Source organism: Streptopelia decaocto (genome assembly GCF_964273445.1).
Source record: "Streptopelia decaocto genome assembly, chromosome: 5".
Classification (NCBI taxonomy): domain Eukaryota; kingdom Metazoa; phylum Chordata; class Aves; order Columbiformes; family Columbidae; genus Streptopelia; species Streptopelia decaocto.
In genome coordinates, this window is record NC_138659.1 from 50,375,914 (window position 1) to 50,397,530 (window position 21,617).

Below are 21,617 nucleotides of genomic sequence, written 5' to 3' on the forward strand. Positions count from 1 at the left end.
CTGGAGGATTTCTTGGCAATAAGTGCATGAAATGCACTTGAATGCACTTGAAACTAAAAATGTAAAATAGCTACTCTAAGAAAAGTCATAAGATACAACATAAGCATTAAGTCAGTCAACCAAAGTAAGAAACTTGGAACTATATTAGGGACATAATTTTTAAGAAGAGGGAAACCCAGTTACTGAATACACAAAGCATGGAAGGCACTTGTAGCTTCAGCATAGTCTGGTGGACAATACTGAAGAAATAAGTAGAAATTGGAGGCTTTCCAGCTAATACTGATAGTAGAGGAGAAAGACCTGGTCATATTAGTGCATCACAAGAGGATAATGAGCTGGCAAAATGATGCATCTCTGAAAAAAAGGCAAACATAAACAAATGAGCCTTGGGTGGCCATATGTAACTGAGATGTGGAGGTATTGATGTTACTGTCTAATGTGCAAGTGGGAATTCACTGGATATACAACACCTATGGAGCCAGCCAGTTTCAACAAAAATGAATCTCAGAGCAGCTGTAGAAAAGGAGGGAAGGAGAGAAGCTTCTTTCATCTAGCGAAAGGTTGAAAGATATGATTGCTGTCTAGAAATAGATGTTGGGCAAATACCAACAGCACTGTTCAAATGTAGGACAGCCTTGTCACCGACCAAGTGTGTACAAAACAATGAACAGGGAGGTTCAGTAACAACTTTCCAATCTAGAAAAAGAACTGAGAACCTTTTGCGATCAGTTTATGAACTGAATTAAACAATATGGCATGTGAAACAATGGAGGACTGGCCCTGTTAACTCAAGAGGCTCCTTTCAGTTCCCTGTTCTGTACAAATAGTCTGCAGCAATGGAGTGAATTGTTAGGGAAAGCAGTGGCACAGGACTTTATAGCTTCTAAAACCAATAACTGTCTTGTCATTTGAGAGCAGTTCATCACAACCGCCTTTTTACCTCTTTCTCATGCATCCCCACTGTCTCCTCTACAATTCTCTGCTGAAAATTCACTGTTTCTACTTGTCTCCTCTGCCAGATATCCTTGCTGCCTGTATGCCATGCTGCTGGTCCCTGTGACCCGCAGCCTGGCTGCTCTGTCCTGTTCTCCTTTGCTCATGTGACATTATTCCTGCTGGAGGTGCTAGCTCTAACCCAAACAGGTCTGGTAGCTTCCAGATTTGCAAGCACCTCCTCCTCCTCTCCCTTTTCAGTGGGCAGGCTGTTCTTTATCTGTCTTAACAAATGTTTACTGTCGCACCTAAAAAAGCACTGCTGGCAGCCTAGTCTATAGCTGTCACTAATGCTGGTTTCGGGGGGCTAGTGCTGTGGAAGAAGTGCCTCAAGCAGCTTTGGGAGTGCTCATGGACATGTTTTATGGCCTGTCGGCACTTAGGCAGGTGCCACCCGTGGCTGCCAGCAAGGGAGCGCAGGCTGTGGTGCTGGTGGAACTTTCCAAGGAGCAGCTGACCCAGCAGTCAGCTCATGCTGGGAGAATGTGCGGGAATCCAGGGCTGCTGTCTGCCTGAGAAGCTGCAAACTCTGCACAGCACTGGGACAGCAGTGAGCAAGGTGCAGAGATTGAAAAGGGAGCTCTGCCCTTCATTCCCAGCAGGGATGTGGGATAGGGCCTCCAGGACAATTATATTAATAAGAAAATGGCCTAAACAGAAAACCATATTATCATGATTGCAAATCACCACTGCTGATTGTATCAGCTGATGATCTGGTTCAGAATTCCTTTTGCCTCACTGAGGCTTCGAGATACCTGCAGGGGAAGTGCCCTTACATAGGAACTCCCTCCTGGAACAAGTACAGATAGCAGACTGCATGGATGGACTTGGTCGGTGGTTATGCCATTCCCACTATTACTATTACTATTACTATTACTATTACTATTACTATTACTATTACTATTACTATTACTATTACTATTACTATTACTATTACTATTACTATTACTATTATTTTATAATACTATATAGAATATATTATAATAATCATAATTCTGTTAGATTTCTAGTCTATATTCACTCTGACATAATCTTTAACTCGTAGTTAAAGTATTCCTTTCTCACAGCCCAAGCCACTTCACTCTGTGTTTGTTCTTTTTTTTGCTTCCTACCTTCCCTCGAAAGGGCACGAGGCAGTGATGCCTGTCACAAAGTGTGATGTCAGCTCCTGGTCTTTCACACATTACTGTCCTGAATGGTTTCTCCTCTGCTGTGTGACCACAGCTGTGCTGCCCCATTCTTTTGGCTTCCACAAGCTGTCTAAGACTTCTGTTTGAAGGACACTGCTAGAAAAGCTTTCCCTTTCCTCCTTGCAGAGATTAAGGCTTTGGGCAGTTTCCTCTTTACATCCTATTTGCCCATTAGCAGGCAGGAGTCCTGGAAAAATCTCTTGACAGGTGACTATCAGCAGTTATTGTGAAACCATACAAGCTATTTCTATACCTGGTGCATTAAATGTACCTGGGACCACTCTCTGACACTGATGGCAGCTGCTACGGAGTAGAACGAAGCTCAGCAATTAACCTCTTCCATTCTCCCGAGCAAGACGGCTGCATGCAAGCTGCCCACAGGCAGTGGCTCTGGGAGTGGTGGAGGCAATTGCAGTCCAGATCCCAGGTTCATTTGCAGGCATTATTCTACCTGCTGCTTGCTAGCAAGTACAATACTGAATACATCTGAGCCTGTTTTTCCTATATGTTCATACCTACAAGATGCCTACAAAGATGCTGCAAGGCACAGGAGGTCTCTGTACCAAAGTTCCCCCAGAATCCTTCAGGTGAATGTAGGGTACTTGCTTAATCTGTACCTGTGGCTCATGCCGTCCTTGCTGCTACAGAACAATGGTGCTTATCCTCCTCAGACCAGTTCTGAGGCTCTCTGATAGTCAGACCTTATTGATCTACAACTACCTGAAAGGAGGTTGTAGCATGGAGGGTGTTCGTCTCTTCTCTCAAGTAGCAAGTGATAGGACATGAGGAAATGGCTTCAAGTTGTGTCAGGGGAGGTTTAGATTGGATATTACGAAAAAATTATTCACGGAAAGGGTTGGCAGGCGTTGGAACAGACTGCCCAGGGAAGTGGTGTAGTCACCATCCCTGGAGGTGTTTAAAAGGCATTTAGGCGAGGTTCTTAGGAACACGGTTTAGTGCTAGAGTTAGGTTAGGTTATGGTTGGACTTGATGATCCTGAGGGTCTCTTCCAACCAAAATGATTCTATGATTCTAGGGAGTGCTGTGTTTTGGTGCAGTAACCCACGCTTACAAGTATGATTAATGCTGTGTACAATAACTTATTGCAAATGTGGTTTTTTTATCTTGGATCATATCCTATTTCTATCAAAATAATAGTAGATATGTCTTCTTCTAGCTTGCCCTCTCTCAGCATAAACACTCTGGAGGCATATTATAATTAAGACTGCTGCTGTTCAACAGTTGGTGGCAGCTGAAAAGAGTCCTCTGTTCTGAGTAAGGGTTTTATTCAGAGCTTGCGTATCCTCACTGCCCTTTAGAGCACAGTACCAGCATGCAGTGCTAAGGTTGAGAACACCTTGTTCTGGAGGACTGAAGCCATGTCTCTGGATTACTCTGCCCTGTGTTCAAGGCTCTTTTGTGGCTTCTGTCCCAGTTCAGTGCCTGTCCATGTACAGAGACATTTTGGTGGCCAGAGCAGCTTATGAGTTCTAATTCCCTTAGATTTCGATCCTAAAATCCTTTATGTCAAAAGGAGCAAGGCTGAGCCTCTAGAAAAGGACTTACATGGGACAAGTATAAGCATGTTTCTTCTGAGCACTCAATTCCTTTTGTCCCAGCAGCTAGATGTGGGCACTGGGACTCTTGCTTTTTGGCAAATGTATTTGTTCCTTCTGAATCCTTGCTTCATATAAAAACTGCTTTATATCCCACTGTTTACTCTGTTGAGAATAAAATGCTTATCAAGTACTTTTAGTATCTATTCTAGTACATGTGGCATTATTCCTTGTCACTGGTATTACACTTCACTCACTCTTCAGCTAATCTCCCATAAAGTAACAAAAGGCCATGGAGATAAAGCCCCTTTTTATCTACCTGCAGCCAACTCTAGCTAGATACTTGTTCCTAGCAACAAGCCCTCTGCTGAACTCTTTGCTTAAAAAAGAAGGTGGATTGTTTGGGAATGTTTTCCCCCCTTGTATTATCACAACAAAATGCTCTTTTTAAGGCACTTGGTTTAAATGCAGACAGAAAACTAACAATCCCTGATTAGTTGCATTTGTTTTTTATCAGCTTGTACCCCCTGGTACAAATCAGAATTAAGTCTAGTGCACCAAAGAAGTTATTCTGTTTTTCCCACACCAGGATAGCATTATCCACCACACCAGTACACTCTAGGTGGTAACATATTACAGTAGTCTTGCATGTACTTAATGGATTGGCCAGCACCTACATTCTCTGCCACTACCAAGTTTCATCTCTGAACTCCTTGCCCAGAAGCCACCCAAGTCTGTCCTGTGACTCAGGATACCTTCTTTCCCCAGCCTCCCTTGCTGTGTTCATCCCAGAAAGTGTATGTTCTCTCCCTCTTTCTCTGTAGAAAGACTCCCTAATTAAGCTTCACTGCAGATGACCTATGAAGTAGGCCTGCAGAGACACTGGACCTACTCTACCAAGAGACAAGTCATCTTAAACTCAAATACAGTGTTTGGTCAGGAAGTTATTTGAACTAAATAGAGAAGTGTAATGTTTAGTGTTATTATAATGGATTAGAGTAAATGTTTTTCTGTGAAATAGCTTAAAAAAAATGGCATTACCATGAAGACGTTATTCACATAATTAATAGACAAGGCATAGCAAAGGTATCTTACTGGGTCTCTGTGCTGAGGTGGGCAGCTGAGACAGAGAAAATATAAGTGCCAGAGCAAAAGATTGTTAAAAAACTATCCACTATCAGGATTACTCTATTCTTAGCACTTGAGTGTGTGTTCACCCCCAACATACCACTATCTAAATATAGTCCCTACTGAAGGATAGATGCTGCCAAGTTACATCTGACCCCCTCCTCTCTTGCATTCTGTTCCCAAAAGCTAGGCTGGATTCCCCGGAGACACGTCCCATATCAGCATGTCCTTTTGTCTCCCCAGGGCTGTACAAGGAAACTTCCATCAAAGCCTGATCCTAGCACTGGCCTTCCTGGCCTCTCCTAGCACTGGCCTTCCATTCCAAAACCTTTTCTTCTTAATTTCCTCCTCATTTGTTGCCTTCACCCTTTTCCTTTTTTGCTTCAGCTGCTTCTGTCTTTTCCCTCCTGTCTGTTTCAATATGATCAATGAGAGGGCACAGTAATGAAAGAAAACATGGGCACGTATGTGCATGTAGCTCAGTGCTACAGAAACCCATACCTCTCTGACAGGAGCTCTTTTGTCACAGCAGAAGTCCTGCTGAGAGGGCAGTGAGATGGACAGTCTCCTGAGTAAATGTGTTTCTTTACATTATAGTTCCAGTTTTCCGCACTGATTTGTATTTCCAGTAGCATAAACCAATAAGGCCCTGAGACTGGGATTCCCAAAACTCAGGTGAAATCGAAACAGGACATTTGTGCCATGTGAGCCAAGGTGTGCCATGGGGGAGTGTGTCCACTGAAGCACAGAGTGGTAATTGCAATAGGCAGGTAGTTATGAGAGGCTCAGAGAATTCGTGGGGTTCCCCCCAAAAGAGGAGGTCAGTCCTCGCAGTTAGTGGTAGGAGGTCAGGCAGTGCGATCCCGCGGGGCCAGGTCTGGGACTACCCCGACCATTTGCCAGGGTTCCTCAGTGCTGCCTCTCACTTGTGCAAGAAAGCTCTCCAGGGATCTGCTACAGGAAGCAGAAAGGATTTATCTTTGAAATGCTGCTTTTCCCATCCTTCCGTACCTCTGAAGAACAGCTCCTTGGTGACACCTTCCACCCTGTCTGCAGCCTAAGCAGAGCAGCTCCCTGTTGGTGCCGCTTCCTGTGGCTCACTGGGTGCCCAGGAGAGGGCATCTTTTGGACGTGGGGAGCAAGTGGCTGAGCCCGAGGGCAGCCTGACCTTCAGGGTGGGCAGCAAGCCTGGCCTTGGGGCTGGCAGCTGCCCTGGCCTGGGGCCTCAAAGGCTCAGTGCTGCCCTCACTGTGAGCAAGATGCAGTCTGTAGGGTGTGATTAAAGGTCCCCACAGCACTGTGCTGGCAGTAATTTCAAAACTGGCAGGTTTGTGCTGGTCTCTGTCCAGAGGGTCTCCAGCCACCGACAGATTGCACCCTGCTGACATAGTTGTGGAATAAGTCCTGTCCTTTCTGTATGAAGCGCTTTCTTCCTTCTCTCCCTACACAGTCCTCTTCTGCCTTTAACCCCTTTGCTTTCCTCCCTAGCAAATGCAATGGGGTAGGTGTTTGTCATTAAAATGAAGCTATGAATAGTTTGTTTCCCTCTACCCCTGGGAAGCACATTGATAAACTTCCAGGGAGGGGTACATAAATCTGTGGGAGACTGACAGCCAGGAACATTAATGTGCTATTTTCGGACTCCGTAGGTCTCTTCCTGTGCTGGAAGAGACCTGGTCCTGTTTTCCCAAGGAGGAATGGAGATGGGGAGAAGTCCCCTCCTGGATTTTAAAGCTAGTTTGCAGGCTTCCGCAACAGCATTGAAGTAACTATAGTTGCTTTACTGTGTGGGCCTTCTGCCACCCTGGTAAAAACTGAGCACAGACCAAGCCAGAGCCAGCATCTTTATTAACCACAAAAGAAATAGATTGCCTGCTCACGTTGCTCAGTCTGCGTGGGGCAGCTTGCATCCCACCAGCCCACTCTGACTGAAAGGTGCCTGCAGCGGCAGCAGGCAATGTTGGGAGCTCGGCCTGACCCGCCCTGCCCAGGAATCCCAAACACTTGCCTGCAAAGTCCTGCAGTGCTGTGGGACTGGAGGATTGCAGGAAGCTTACTGGCTCTGCTCTGGGGGGGTCACCAGCCCACATCCAGTTGGTTTCAGTGAGCATGGAGGAGTACGATGGGATGCAAGGAATGCTCTGAGCACCTGCTGACAGCCTTTAACCCCCAGTCCCCTCTCTCCATAATTAGGACAGATACTCAGCAAATATGTTCCCATACAGTGCTGAGCACCAAGCACTTGGCCATGGAGCAGCAGTTGGCCTTTGGGGGAATACGAGGAGACTTTTCTTCTAACCTTTCTTGAACTTCTTAACTCTCGACATTAGCTGCTGTGTCGGTAGGCAGCACTAGAAAATGTATCTGCTGTCTCTTCTCAGTTAACAGCTACACCTTGAGGGGATATCAAGAAGCAGCATTTATACTGTAACAGCAGAAAAGTGGTTCTTCAGCAGTAGTTCATTACAGACCCACACATTCTCATTCCAGGCTTATATTAACAAGGAGAGAAATAAAGGACTGAGATGACAGAGGCTGATAGATGTGGCAGCTGGGATGAGCCAGTCCCTATTTTAAGCATGCAGGCAAAATTTGGGGTCAAGCTGGAGAGGTTACAGAGTGATAAAGTGCCAGTGAACACACAAACAACTCAGAGCATAGCCCTCCTCTTTCCATCTTCTTCCCCAACACCTCTCGGTCCTGCTGACAGGCTGACCTGGGAGGAGTGCTGCTCTTGCCTGCTGGACAAGAGCCAGCAGGGCTGAGCCCTGGCCGTGAGCACACCACAGGGGTGCAGAGGGCCTGGGCCCTGAGACCAGCCAACCATACCACTGAACCCCCTCAGGGCTACAGCTCTCCCCTTTCCTGCTCCACTCCTGCACCTGCAAGAGCAATGACAGGGCAGCAATCCTCTTGCAGCCACTTCTCTTTCCTGGGCTGCTGTGGGAGTGCCGACAAAGTAGCTTGTGCGATTTGATAGCTGACTCTGGTTGCTTGAGCAGCAAGGCTGCAAGATATGGGAGAAGGTGCCCTGCTGTGTATTACCTCTCCGCAGGGATCTGCCACAGTTGGTTCACTGCATGCTTTGTTAAACAGCTCTGCACTGATTTGTCTCTCACTTAACTGCAAGATCTGAAGAAATATTCTAGAAACATCTACATATCCAGGGTAGTAGTACCTTGAGCCCGTTTTGTCCTGATCTAGTGTTTTTGCCATGCTATTCTTTTATGTGCAAAATGAGGGTATTATGGGTGCCAAGCTGTCCTATAAGACTATCCCATTGCTTGCCTGTATGGGAGAGGTCTGTGGTTTTGGGTTGAGTGGGCATTTGGCTTGCTTGCTTGTCCTAACAGAAAGGCTAGGCTGGGTTGGAGGTTTCAGTAATAAATTTAACTGATGGATGATGAAACAAATGGGAGAGGAAACACTTGGTGTAAGATGGCCATGAGAGGAACTAGCCTGAAACTAGAGACCGAGACTCCATTCTCAGATACAGCAATGCATATCCTGCACAGGTCCTGTTAAAGCTAAAGATTTACTCCAAGTTTACACTTACATAACAGGACACCATATGGCCTCATGCAGATGTCCAGAAATATTAATATATTGGCCAAAGGCAATAAAGCAGGAATGCTTGACAGCAGGAAGTGCCTTGGAACCACCATCTCTTCCCTCTGTCACCTTCCCAGAGGGTGATACCTGCAGGGGCTCTGTGTGAGCATCAGGGATCATACCAAGGAAGCACAGTAGGGGCATACAGGACACACAGCCATGTACAGAAATAGTCTGGAAAGAGCTCCTGCTCCCTCTCTGAAACACAGACTTCCTAAGGAACTTAAGAGATAGGGAATGAGAGGAGAAGAGCATGTAGATGCTGTTGAGTCTTTCATCTGCACTGAGGGACTCAAACTGGTTTAGCACAGGTCAGGCCTGTGCTCAGCAGAGTGATTCTTGGAATTAACAGGAATACAGAGACTGAAAGGCACAGCCAGGGCTTGTGCAAGAGGACTGCTCCTCCACCCTGGCAGCACAGTAGTCTTAGGTCTTATTTTATTTTGTCAGGGATGGAGTAATAAAAGGGCCAGCAGGAGACAATCAACTGAACGAAATAGCTGTTGTTCTTCCTTTCATCCCTGTCCTCTCTCTTCTGCTTTTCTAGATCCGAAAGAGAAGCAAAGCGTGCCGTGGAGGCCTGTGGGAAAATGATGTGCTAGTTTCTATCAACGGGAAGTCATGTGCTGGCCTCTCCCATGCTAGCGCCATGCAGATCATTGACTCCTCCAATGGCATGCTCAACATCCGCGTGAAAAGGTAACCTGCTCCCAAGCGCCGGTGCTGTGACAGTGCAGGCAGCAGGGCAGCTTCATCCAGCACAGCAGCTATCCACACCTAGCAGAAAGAAGGCAGGAAGGGAGCCTTTGGTTTCTCCATACTGCAAAGTGTACTAGGAGGACTTCCCCATGACTCATGTGCGGCCATCCAGAGGTTTTTTTGTGAGGGCTATGCTGTGAAGAATAAGCAATTTAGGAAGCAGATGCCACAGGGCAGTTAATCTCAGCAATTAATGGAGACTCCAGTTCATTCTGGATAAATAACTGTTCTGTAAAAATGGATGTATGTAGTCAAATCCATTTTTACAGAACAGTTATTTACTGAGCCAAGACAAGATTACTTGAGTATTTACTGCAGCAGGCCATTGCAGTCCAATAGGGTGTGAACTGACTTCCACAGAGGTGTGTGGCTCAGTCCCTTTTTGCAGAAGAAATATCTCTGGCAAAGTCTCCAATCCAGCAGAGTACTGGAGACCAGGCTCAATTTAAGCACAAAAATGGTTCCAGTGAAGTCCCTGGTTCTACCTGTGCTAAGGTTAAGTCAGTGCCTCAGTGCATGCTGGATGAGGTCCAAAATGTAAATGAATCATATAAAGATGAAGGCAGCAAAGCTGTGTGAGGTCCCAGCTAGTCCATGCTACTGCCAAAACAGAAGTCACGCCCAGGAAATACAGCTTAGGTGAAGGGGGCTGGGATATGTGATTTTTACAGCCCTGAAAAGACAGAGCATTGTGACCAGAGGAGAGGGAGAGCCATGCTGGTCTGGCATCTGTAAACCGGGGGCAGGGATGGGCAGTGCTCAGAGAAGGAAAGCCTGAGCATGTAGGATCTTCCCCTTGGCTTCAGGAAAAGAGCCGGTGCCTTCTGATGTCCTCACCCCATACTCTAGCTGTGATTAAGTGGGATGAGTTAGCCCTGCACAGGGTGTCCAGAATAGCTCCTGGTCCCTTGCCAAGGTCTTATCTCACCCCATTGGAGCCTATCTCCAGCCAACAGGTGCCTGGGCAAATTCCAATGGGCCAAAATCAGTACACTTTGAATTAGCAAAGTGACAGAGGCAGGCTTCTCACAGCCTTCTGGGAGCCACCATCGGATGGTTTGGAAATAACGTAAACAGTTGGCTTCATCTTGGGGTAGTGAAGAATTCATAGAACATTGCTTCCTGATCATGTCTCTATTTCCACTTCATATTTATGTTCCCAGAGAAAACACCAATCAGTCCTATTCAGATAGGAGAGGTAACTGGATGACTCCGGAGTATGCAAGGTCATATGTGTATGTCTGTCAGTGTGGGATGTGTATGAAGAGAGAGAGACAGGGAGGGAGATTGTGACCTGACAGTGCGGAACAAGAGAAACTGGCTAACAAGCAGAAATGCTTTTCAGTTATCTGGTCAAGTATTTAAGGAAGAGGAAGGACTGTTCTGTTTAGGGAGCTTTGAGTTTGCTCCCCAGTGAGAGTTCATAATAGCAAATATTTTTAAAAATTAAACTGTCAGATAAATTGCCCCACCCTTAGCTTCCACAAAGGTTTGCATTTGACATGAGGATAAATATTTCACAGTTCAGAACTGGGATCCAAGTAATGAATTCCACAGCTTCACAGAGGCAACGCTGTCAGCCTGGCTGCCCGGTATGCATGCTCAGAAGGCAAATACTTAGACCTCCTTTATAACTCTAACAAGCCCTGGTGAATCTGGCAAGGGAAAGAGGAAGTTCCTCACCCCATCTGTGTAGTTTGGAGTCAAACTGCTGTTGCAATCCAGACTCACTCTTGAGGAGTGGGAGGACAGAGCTGACTCTTTCCCCATGAGCATAGCCTGTTCTCCCTCTCTCTGGCAGCCAGCAGTGGGGCTCACAGCCCCAATCTGCCCTGCCCCTACGCCAGTCAACCTTCCAGCTCACTTACAAGCCCATGGATTGGGCTGGCTGGCATGACTGCAGTAAAGTCATCAAACCCCAGGCACTGGTAGCAAAGCAGTCCCACAGCGAGCAGGTTGCACATGTCAGGATGGACTCCTACCATAGGATAGCAGAGTCCTATTCCCAAAAAAACACTTGGGCCTTTTTCTCCTAAGTGTTTGCTATTTACTCCCACATAGAGGGCAGGGTAAACAAACAGCACTGACTTCTTTGGAGCCCACTCTGAACTAGCAGTTTAGGGGTGCCAGGATCTGCAGAGCTGACACAGCTCCATGGGGCAGCTGGGGTGCAGTGTGGTGGCTGAGACGCCACTCAGCCCCCGCCCCGGGAAGCAGCAGGCTGTATGGGTACGTCCCACTGCCCTGGGGAATATCTGCTATGCAGGAATTCACCTCCCCAGGATAAATGCCTGGAGACCTGATTAAGTTGGCTTTTTAGATTTTTATGCTCTCAGGGCATTCTGATTTTTAAACATTTAACATCCGGTTTTCAGAGAGTCATGAAGCAGAAAATCAGGGTGAGAGCATGTAGCTGCTGTCAGAGGTGAGTCTGCCCTTGGTGTCTGCACCACTTAAAAGACACCTGAAACACCAGCTCAGTCCTTAGCCCTCTCTCACATGAAGGGGTTTCCTTCCAGCTCAGCCCCACCAGCCAGACCTTGCTCACTGCTTTTACTTCTCCCCACAGGATAGTTGGTGGGGACCAGACTGGCCCACGGCTCCAGCGCTCCCCTTCTCCAGGGCAGCGAGTGCTCTCCCCGCCATCCCCGCTCAGTCCCCCGGCGCAGCTTCTCAGCCCTGAACCCGCAGCAGCCCCAGCCACCACACAGCCATCACAGCCGCGGAGGTCACAGAGGCACCTGGAGAGCCTCACCTCCCCGCCGGACAGCGAGGCCTACTATGGCGAGACAGACAGCGATGCTGACAATGTGGCCCAGGAGAAGCACCGCCGGGCTCGCAGGAAGAGCCCGCGCTCACCGCCCGACAGCACCACCAGCAAGGCGGATGCGCCTCAGGATGAGGTGTCCCTGTCCGAGCAGAGCGGCTATGAGAGCTTGCCAGAGGCTGCTGCGCAGGGGGAACCCGAGGTGGCCAGCTCTGGTGGGGTGGCCAAGAGGGAGATTTCCTGCCTGCCTGGCAGCCGCACGGACACTCCATTCTCAGAGAGCGAGGGACAGTTGCGGCCACCATCAACAGAGAGACGGGAGCCTTCTCCAGAGGCGATGCTCCTGCCCCATGCCACCAAGGCTATCCGAGCAGAACGCCATCTCATCCCCATGGTGGGTCCAGTGGAGCACCCAGTTGATGAAGACCTAACCACCACATACGCAGAGAAAGCCAAGCAGGCCAGTAAGTCCTCTGTACCCTGCCACTCACCCGCACGTTCTTCCTGTGCTGGATCTCCTTCCAAAATTCCATTTCTGCAAATGTCAAGTGGGTTAGCTCCTCTGGCTTGGGAAGAAGCAGAGTCAGGTCAGACCTGCAGGGACTGGGGCTTCCTATTGCAGCTTTGGCAGTGGGGTCCAGCTCACCCAGGATGTCCAAAGAACAGATGAGGGAAAGGGTCTGGGATCTGGGAATAACTTGTAGAAGCTACAGCCACAAAACCAGCTATGCTCTAGCACCTCTATGTGATGACAACAGGACAGAGGTCATTGGTTTCTTTAACACTTTGGTGTCCATGTCTGGTAGCAGCTGGTGAGATCGGGTACAATTTCTCACTTTTTAGGTATCATCAGTGGAGGGCTGCCAGCAAGGACAGGCAGGAGCTAGTAAATGATCTGTTGGAACAATGCCTTTTAGTGGGACCCCTCTAGTCAAGACCTTTCCAGGTGGAATAAAGTACTGAAAAATGTAGTATAGTACATGGGTGATGGACCTGAAATGACCTTAATTGTGAATACCTGTCCTGGTTTCTGCTATCTGAGGAATATTTCAAACTCAAACATGAAGTCAGAACAAGATGTTACCTGACTTCACAGCCATGATCTATCCAGTAATATTAAAAACAAGGTAGTCAAAAACTTGTTTTCCTATGAGTACCTCAGTGTGCACTATGACTGACTAATTTACACTTTTCTGAGCCGAGAAATAAGGCTTAGCAGGGGGACAGAATGGGAAACAGAGACACAGAAAAGTGATGAGACTGAAAGCACAAATTCTAACTTGTGATTCTGTGCTCCAAATGCAAGACATTTTTCCCCAGGCCAGATAATATTGCAAGGCAATTTTTAAGTGTCTCTTTTCCTTGGGCTAAACATTCCTTTATCTATTCTGCCTAAGGGATCCTATAGAGTTCACTTTCAGATCTAGGCTGGTTCTGTCAGGCAGGGCATGTTCTTACTGCTCTGCCCTCTGTTGAGAGGGCAGACTTTGTTGCATCCCTTATGTCAGGCCCTGCTACGAAGTGCAACTGACCCTGGTGCCTTGTATTATTTCTTCCTAGTCTTTAGCACTAAATTTCTTGAGGACAGTAAAGAAAGTAGCAACTTCAGCCTCTCTGAGGATGAAGCTATTTTTTCCCCCTTTGAATAATATACAAGCATGAGGGGAATGTTGAGAAAGGCACGTTCAGCTGCTCCCTGCCACCTGATATTCCTAGCAGTGGATGAGCAATTGCTTTACATCAAGACTTTTTTCCATGAACAGCGTCAGTACAGAAGGCTCCCAGGAAAGCCATGTATTTAATGCAGAGCATGTCTGACGGCAAAGTAATATCCCATGGCAGAAGATGACGCAACTCTGTTGCCAGCTAGAGGTAGGGTTCCCAGAAGCACCGCAGACCGAGATATTTTATTCTTTTATTACCCCTCTGCTGTTCCCCCTCCTTCTGGATTATGTTTGGGCGTCCTTATGTAAGAATTACTATGCCATGGATGGCAACTCACATGGCCAGCTTGGCCTTTTCTTGGGTTAGGAATCTTGGCAGTAAATGTGAAGGCAAAACTTTATGTCCTGATCATGCCAGAACACAAGAGCCATTAAAACAAAAGTCATGATCAGCAGCCAGTAACTTTGTGAAGGAAGGAAGTAAGGAAGTAAGAGGGGCGGAAGGTGTTCATTATGTGGTGAACAGAGCTAAGGAGCACCTATGCCTGGAATAAACACAGGAGGATGTGGAACTGCTGAGATGCGGCAGCTCTGTGGGGAGGCTGCCCGCAGAGAAGCTATTGGCATGGGAGGCACACAATACAGCATCTCTTGCCACAAAGATGTAGCCTTGGTAAGGATGTTTGGGCTTGCATTGGTTCAGCTCCTACAGCTGCTCCAGGCTCCCATGGAGCCAACAGAGTTTAAAGCTCAGTTTCTCTGCCTTTCCTCAGCAACACCCACAGCACACTTGCCTGCTCTGGGACACAGAGACTCCTGGGTTTTGCTAAACAGGAACACAAAATCAAGCTCATGGTTTAGAAGTCAGGCAAGTTTTTAAAATCTGAGTTAACTATGGTAGGTGACCTGGACGATCAATCATGGGAGTCTGGGGCTCAATAGATACACACTAGACATTTAAGGACATTCTGACTACCTAATCAGATGTCTGCCTTTTGGAGCACTACCTGTCTAAATATATTCCCAGTGCACCTGCTCAGCACACCCTTCTTGCCTTGCCATGGCCTTCTCCATTATAATTCCTACCACTGCACCATAAAATGTGAAAAACTCATTTTTGTTGGGACTGTTACCCAGATGGTTCTCCCCTTTTATTTTTAGAATGTAGTCCTTTCTCATGCTTGCTCTGATGTTTTCTCCAATCTTGGGGGTATTTTTCTTGTCCTTTTTATTATTTCTAACTTTTCACTGCCATTTTTAAGTGACAGAGACTTTCTCCCTTTCTTACTTGTCCCTGCACCTCAGGCAAGCAGAGTTGCAGGTATAGTATTTCTAGACGAGTATCTAGAAACATCAAATTTCTAGATGAATAACTGAAATCCCTATACAAAAACATAATAATTATTTTGCACACCACTGAGAGTAACAATTGACATTCTTCACAGCTCTATTGCCCCACAAGGATCTCAGTAAGACTGCTATCACTGGTCAGCTCTTGTGTTTTCTTAAACTTAGGATCTGTAGCTCTGCTCTTTATTTCCTATCTCTAGAGCTTTTGTAAACCTTTTTCCTCACTGCAAGCTTTCCAGAGCTTGGAGCTTTCCAGATCACAGGCAATTTGATTCAGCCCCTCTACTTCCCCTTTTCTGTATGATTTTCCTTCATTTCTGATGTTGTTAGCAAATCTGATCAGGGCTGACTGTATACTCTCCTCCAGATCATCAATGAAACTAGGAAACGCTTCCCGTATTTCTCCACCATCTTTCCTAGTCTCAACATGATGAGTGATCAGTCTTTATGCTCTGATAGTTATGGTTTCATTTTCTCTTAATTTTCATCTGATTGACATTTCTCCAGTACACGTAGGATTTTTGCATCAAGTCCACCAGCACCTGACAACTACAGCTGCTTTCCCTGTCTTTGTTAAGAGGATACACATGGCAATTGCCAGAGGTGACACTGCTGTCTAACACCTGCTTTACACTGCAGTAACACAGGAGCAAATGGAGCTCACTTACTTACACTAGGCAAGGATTTGACTCTGAGAGCAGAAGACAGTATGATGGCAAGAATGAGCAGCCCAGGACAAGGATTTGGCAGTGGGTGGGGTGGAACAAAATAAGCACAGGGAAGAGGGGCAGCAGCTGATGGTGCCACCTCACGACACCTTGCATCTCACCAGCAGCTGAGCTGTGCCTCTCTTTCCCCACCACAGACACAATGCTTAAGCACTCCTTAGAGAGGCAACAGTCCCTGCAGTGAGGTTTGGGCCTGTCTCCTTCCAAAATTTCCTGCCCTATCACAATTTGCACATTGGCATTGGCTCATTTTTTCCAGCCTGTGGGATGAGCACATACATCATCCCAGCCCTCCACAAGACACGTGTCTTGGACACGCTTGCTCAAAAACCACTCAGAGCATTGCTAATGCAGACTAGTGGGGCAGCATGGGGAGCAACACACCACCCAAATGTGGAGAACTTGCCCTACAAGTAATAGGATTTCAGTCTTCATTGATACCTCATGGCTACTATGCACCCTCGAGTTCTGATCAGTGGGGCAAGAGAGCAGCCAGCAAACAGGAACTCTTTGCTGAACAAACAAAAGTACAAATTTCTTTCCTTCCCACTTAAACCGTAACTTGCTCTCTTTAGAGAGGTGATTAATCGCTGGGGAAACTGGGGATCTTTAGGGCCTCAGTTCATCATCACTGTAAAGGGCCAAGTCACATCCCTCGCTGAGATGATTTCTGTCCTGCTTGGACAGTGCAGAAAGACAGGAAGATATAACAAGACAGAAAATACAAATAAAAAAAAAAATCTGAATGAGTTTCAAGAGGTCTGTGGAAAGTGGGAGCTTGTGGCAGGGAGAATCAGTCTACTGTTGTCACAAGTAATTTCTAGTGAGGTTCTTTGGTTCCCCATAGCTCCTGCAGAGTACTCCTCTGTTTACCCCACCCTTAGAGGCTTGGGCTCATGGGAGACAATAGGCTTAGGCTTTCTCACAACTGGAAATACCAATTGCTCTCAGAAGACAGACCTACCAAGACAGCCATCTAGTCCTAACTTGCTATCACACTATAGGAATTTGTTTCAGTGCAAGAAGTGCTTCAAAATATCTCAATTTAAACTTATCCACTGGATTATTTTTAGTTCCTAGGACTCAAGAGCCTCTCCATGTATGGTAGGGGAAGGGAGGGGAAAATGGGTGGGGAAATTTCCTCCTCTGCTTTATATGGGCCTGGCTGCTTGTGCAGAGTCATCGAAGTTACTACATTCCATATCAGAAAAGGAAATCCTTCTTGTTTAAAGCGGATGTACAGCAGCACCACTTGACGAGATAGGATGCTTATTTATAAGTGGCCTATTCATTGGAGGGTCATATAGATTACCTCTTCTAAGAGCGACTGCAGTCACGTTTCTCTGCAGAGGGTGAGTGCAGCAAACCATCTACCAGCCTGTTACAATCAGTACAGGCCACAGGAGCTGTGAGCAAGATTAAGTACCTCAGTGGCAGTTTGAACTTACTGCACCTCATTTTCTACTTGGTGTTCAGCTTTGACAGTCGTGACTATTGATTACAGTTACATGGTTGTGAGGGTAGCTTACTGGTTTTGTCATTCACTGCAGTCCAGAAGACTAAAAGATTTAGGATAGTAGTCAGCTGTCCCCATCCTACATGCTTTAAAATAGAATCGAAAAGCATTCTGCTCAGACTAGGAGATTAAAATTAATTGCCTGAACTATTGATCCTACAGAAGGTCTGCTCCTATCAGTATGAAGCAATGCTGAATGACCCTTGGCCCTTGCTGCTCAGTGAGCAGCCAGCCACTAGGAAAACAAGGACAACAGCCTCCATGGCTGAATCACAGACAGAGAGTCCAATCTGACTTCAGCATGCCTTAAACTGGAAATTGTCTCCACTTGGGAAATCAAGTTCCATACACTGGTATATGCAGTTTAGTTGTATGCCCTTGCTTAAGAATATTCCACTTAATAACTAACATAGAGTTTTGAATTCTCTGCAGCTTGAAAGGCATTTATTAGAGAAGACAACAGTGAGATAAACACTGTGCATGTGGAACCCTCTTTCTCCAGTGTTAGGCTTGAGTATGGCATTTGAGCTTAGGCTTTCAGGTTATGTTCTTCTATCGAAAACACAGAGGTGATATTTTCAGGCTGATGCACTATTTGGACAGAAGACAGAGATGGTAAGTTAATGTTGTCTGTCTTGGCTTCTTTCTTGAGCAATCTCAGAAACTGTCACAAGTAACTGGCCATTTTCCTCAGGTATTCTTACTGGAGGCTTCCAGCATGGTTCACTTGGGCATCACTCTTGTTTAGCATTTCAATGCAAATGCTGCAGGATAGAGCACTGCAAGTAAGGCTGGTAGAGCTCTACTCTGCTTATCCTTTGTGCTGCCCAGCTTCCCCAAAGCCTGACAGAGACAAGGATTTAGCTGAACATGTGTTAGTGCAAGATAAATCTAGCTGCATATAATATTCTCCAGAAGGGGGAAGATATTTAGTATTTGAAGATGTTTGGAGTAAAGCTGTATGTGATCCTTGAAAAGAAAAGGCATTACTCCTTTTGTCCTAGTACTTCTACTGTATGAGATACCATTTTGAGCATGTTTTTTAAACTATCAGTTACTCAGACATTACTTCTCTGTGTTATTCTGTCAGTGCAGGGACTCTGACCCTGGGTCACAGTTCCTCAGACATGGTCAGAGGTCATTCATCATTCTGCTGCTGGTGGAACAGTGTCAGGAGTTCTCTTCTGAGCTTACAATTCCACAGTTCTTGCAGAGCCTCAGCTGGTGATTTTTCAGAATATGCTGCTACACACATTAAGTTAACATAGCCTGTCCTTGCACATGCACTTCTGGAATGACTTAGGATGTGTAAGACTGATGGGTAACAATGGGATTAAGTCAAAATTTTGCCAGTAATTCATATCTCAAGGTGATTAGAGCAGTAATGACACTGAAACGACTACATATATAACCCCATAGACTGTCTTAGCCAAGCTGATAACTTCTAGGTTCCATGATTTTGAGAGCTGAGCTGAAAGAAATCGTAATGCAGGCAATGGGAATCCTTCTCCCTGACCAACGTTCTTTCCATCAGTTCTGAAAGTGATACGGGACTTGATGACAAGGTTAGGACAAGTCTGCTCAGAGAAAACACCGAAATGAGACAAAGTGATGGGGAAGGGAGAGGCATAAACGGTTGAGGCATAAAAGGACTTTGGCAAGGGGTAATTAAACAATGGAGTCATTGCTCAACAAAAGTGAGAGAAAATTATAGCTAGGAGGGAGAAAACTGTCAACTGGACAAATATTGTTTTTCAGTTTCACTTAAATCCATGGTAAGGAGATCAGTTTGTTGTGAAATCTGTAAAGCTTCACTGTCATCAGTGTCATCTACTGCTTATGCTAACCAAGTATCTAGCCCTTTCTATAAAAGAAATAGAGGCAGGAACAAGGGTGAGTAGATTCAGCAAAACTTGACACACTGGCTATACTGAAAGGACAAGGCTGAATCACATTCTCTGTAGAGGTGAAATGTAAGGAATTAGTGAAAATTGTCTCAGAATGGCCCTCAGTCCTTGATAAATAGCCTGGAATAATGGGAAGGATCTCAGGCAAAGAGACCAAGAACAGCATCCTTCTTTCAGACACAGGCTCTGGGGGTAAAAAAGGAAAAAGTTATTTTGAGCACACTTTGTGGAAAACAAAATCATGAGTTAAATCAACATGGACTAATAAAAACTAGAAAAAGATATAGTCTTTGACCTGTTCAGTAAGATTAAGACTTCACGGCTACAGAAATAAGGTGGACACAATATAGGTTGGCTTCTGTAAGATATCTGATATGGTTCCACATGACTTTTCCAACGAGAGAAATATAGATGAGATAGGACTACTGTAAGGTGACTGCACAATTGGCTCAGAATAGAACAGAAAACATAACTATTAATGGCTCATGATGTCAGATTAGCTAACTGGCTAAGTTGGTAGTAATGTTTCACTGGGCTTCTGAAACTAACAGGACTACCTCTATATTTTCACCCATGGAGCTTTAAACACTAACATATGTCAATCAAATGTCCTCTCCACCTCAATGTTATATGACAGGTGAGGAGACGATTAAAAATCCCAGCCCTCCTCTCTTCTCTCAGTGTATTTTGTCCTCTGGCTGCATCTAGACAGCACAGGGAGTATGTGCTGTGGGGCACCCCACAGCCCCAAAACTGCTGCTATTCAGAACTGGGACCTGGCTGGGACACACTGCAGCATTCCTCTGGTCTTTCTTGCCACAGGAACACAGGTGTGTAGGGGACATGGCGGGGGGGGGGGCGATGGGTTACCTGGACTGAGGAGCTCAAAAGGGTTCACAGATACATTACTGTTGTCTCCCCATATGCTTTGTCAACTACCAAACTCCTGCTAGTGAAACCTGTAAAATGTTTTTTGTTTCGAGTGTGTTGTACCAAGCAAGCAGTAACAGGAAATAGCAATAATACCATTTTTAATGGATGACCTAAGGATTCAGTGGAGATTGCTGTATATTAATCAGCAGATGACATAAGGCATGGAAGGTATACAGTTATCTCATGAAAGGCTGGATTTTTAAATGTAGTGAGGGCTTGACTGGTTGCAGAAAAAAACTAAAATCAATTGGATAGCAAGAATTTATGGCAAGTGCTACAGGACTAATCAAGTCCGCAGACCCAGATGGTGAGCATATGCTTGTCTGTATTACTAGAGAGTGGATGCTGGAAACATTGAAGGACAAAGAGAAGATGAATCAGTGGTATCCTGCTGTCAGACATGAAGCAATTTTGTGAGCAGCAGAATTGACAGATCCTGGTGTCCTTTTCATTTATGTCTTGTATTTGATATCTCATTCTCTCATGTCTAGTAAAAGGCAAATCTGTTTGATGTCATATTCAGAATGAGAACTCATAATCTCTCTGGGGGGTGTGTGGGGGGCTGTTTTCAGTATTTGGTGCCTAATTAAGACTGCACTCAGGCTTCCTGCTTCCTATCCTGGGGTCTGTCTCCACTGTCCAGGCACCTATTTTCATGGAGAATTGTGGGAGCATTGTATCTTTGTGACTTCAGACTCTTAAAATTAGCAAATGGGCTCAAAAGCTATTAGTATGAAACAGTTAAGATGAAAAGACATGCAGCACGACTGCATAAACCTTTCTTAGGAAATCAGGCTAGAACTGCAAAAGGCAGATTCACTAGTGCCTTCAACAGGTGCTGTCCTGGCAAAAGAAAGCTCTCCTTTGGCAGTCTTGTCACAGATGACTATATAGGGAATATCCATGGCCCGAGTGTGAGCTGTCAGCACAGGAAAGCTGGCCATGTGTGCTACCTTTTGCACTGAGGACACATTTCCATCCAGCTCAGAAAAAAGGCAAACTTTGACCCAACTGAGGGAGATTTTTTTGAGTGAATAAGCTGCTCAAGTCTCCAGCAGGATACCATGAGACTAATACACTGCAGCCACGCACAGCAATGACTCTGCACCCTCTCTGCCTAGTAGAGTTCACAGTATCACAGTATGTTTGGGTTCTTCAATAGTTCTTCAATAGCAGAGTGGGAGTTGCAGAATAGCTAAGAATGGTCAAAAATCAACAAAATGACTGGGCATGTTTTTTCCCATGGGCTGTTGATGCACCTGCAGAGAAGCTTGATTTCTGTTTTTCTAAAACCAGGAGATTGCAGTGGGGCAGCGTCTCACTGGGAGCTCTTAAAGTCACCTGTCATTTAAGAGAAACACTGGTTTGACAAGTGCTTAACCATATATTTAACCTCAGATACATGCTTAAGTGTTGCAGACTTGAGTAGGACTGAAGCATTTGCCCATAGCATCCTAAACTGGAGCTGAAGTCATACCTAAGTTTTATGTTATGCACAGATTATGTGATGGAAG

General features: G+C 45.8%; 1 protein-coding gene across 1 annotated transcript in view; it reads left to right on the forward strand.

Annotated features, from left to right (window-relative positions):
- Positions 1 to 21,617, forward strand: part of SYNPO2L (synaptopodin 2 like) — a 39,579-nt gene that overhangs the window by 5,695 nt on the left and 12,267 nt on the right. The window contains exons 2-3 of the mRNA XM_082053747.1: positions 9,027 to 9,178; positions 11,808 to 12,469. Coding sequence (XP_081909873.1) covers positions 9,027 to 9,178; positions 11,808 to 12,469 — 814 coding nt within the window. The remainder of the gene's footprint in view (positions 1 to 9,026; positions 9,179 to 11,807; positions 12,470 to 21,617) is intronic.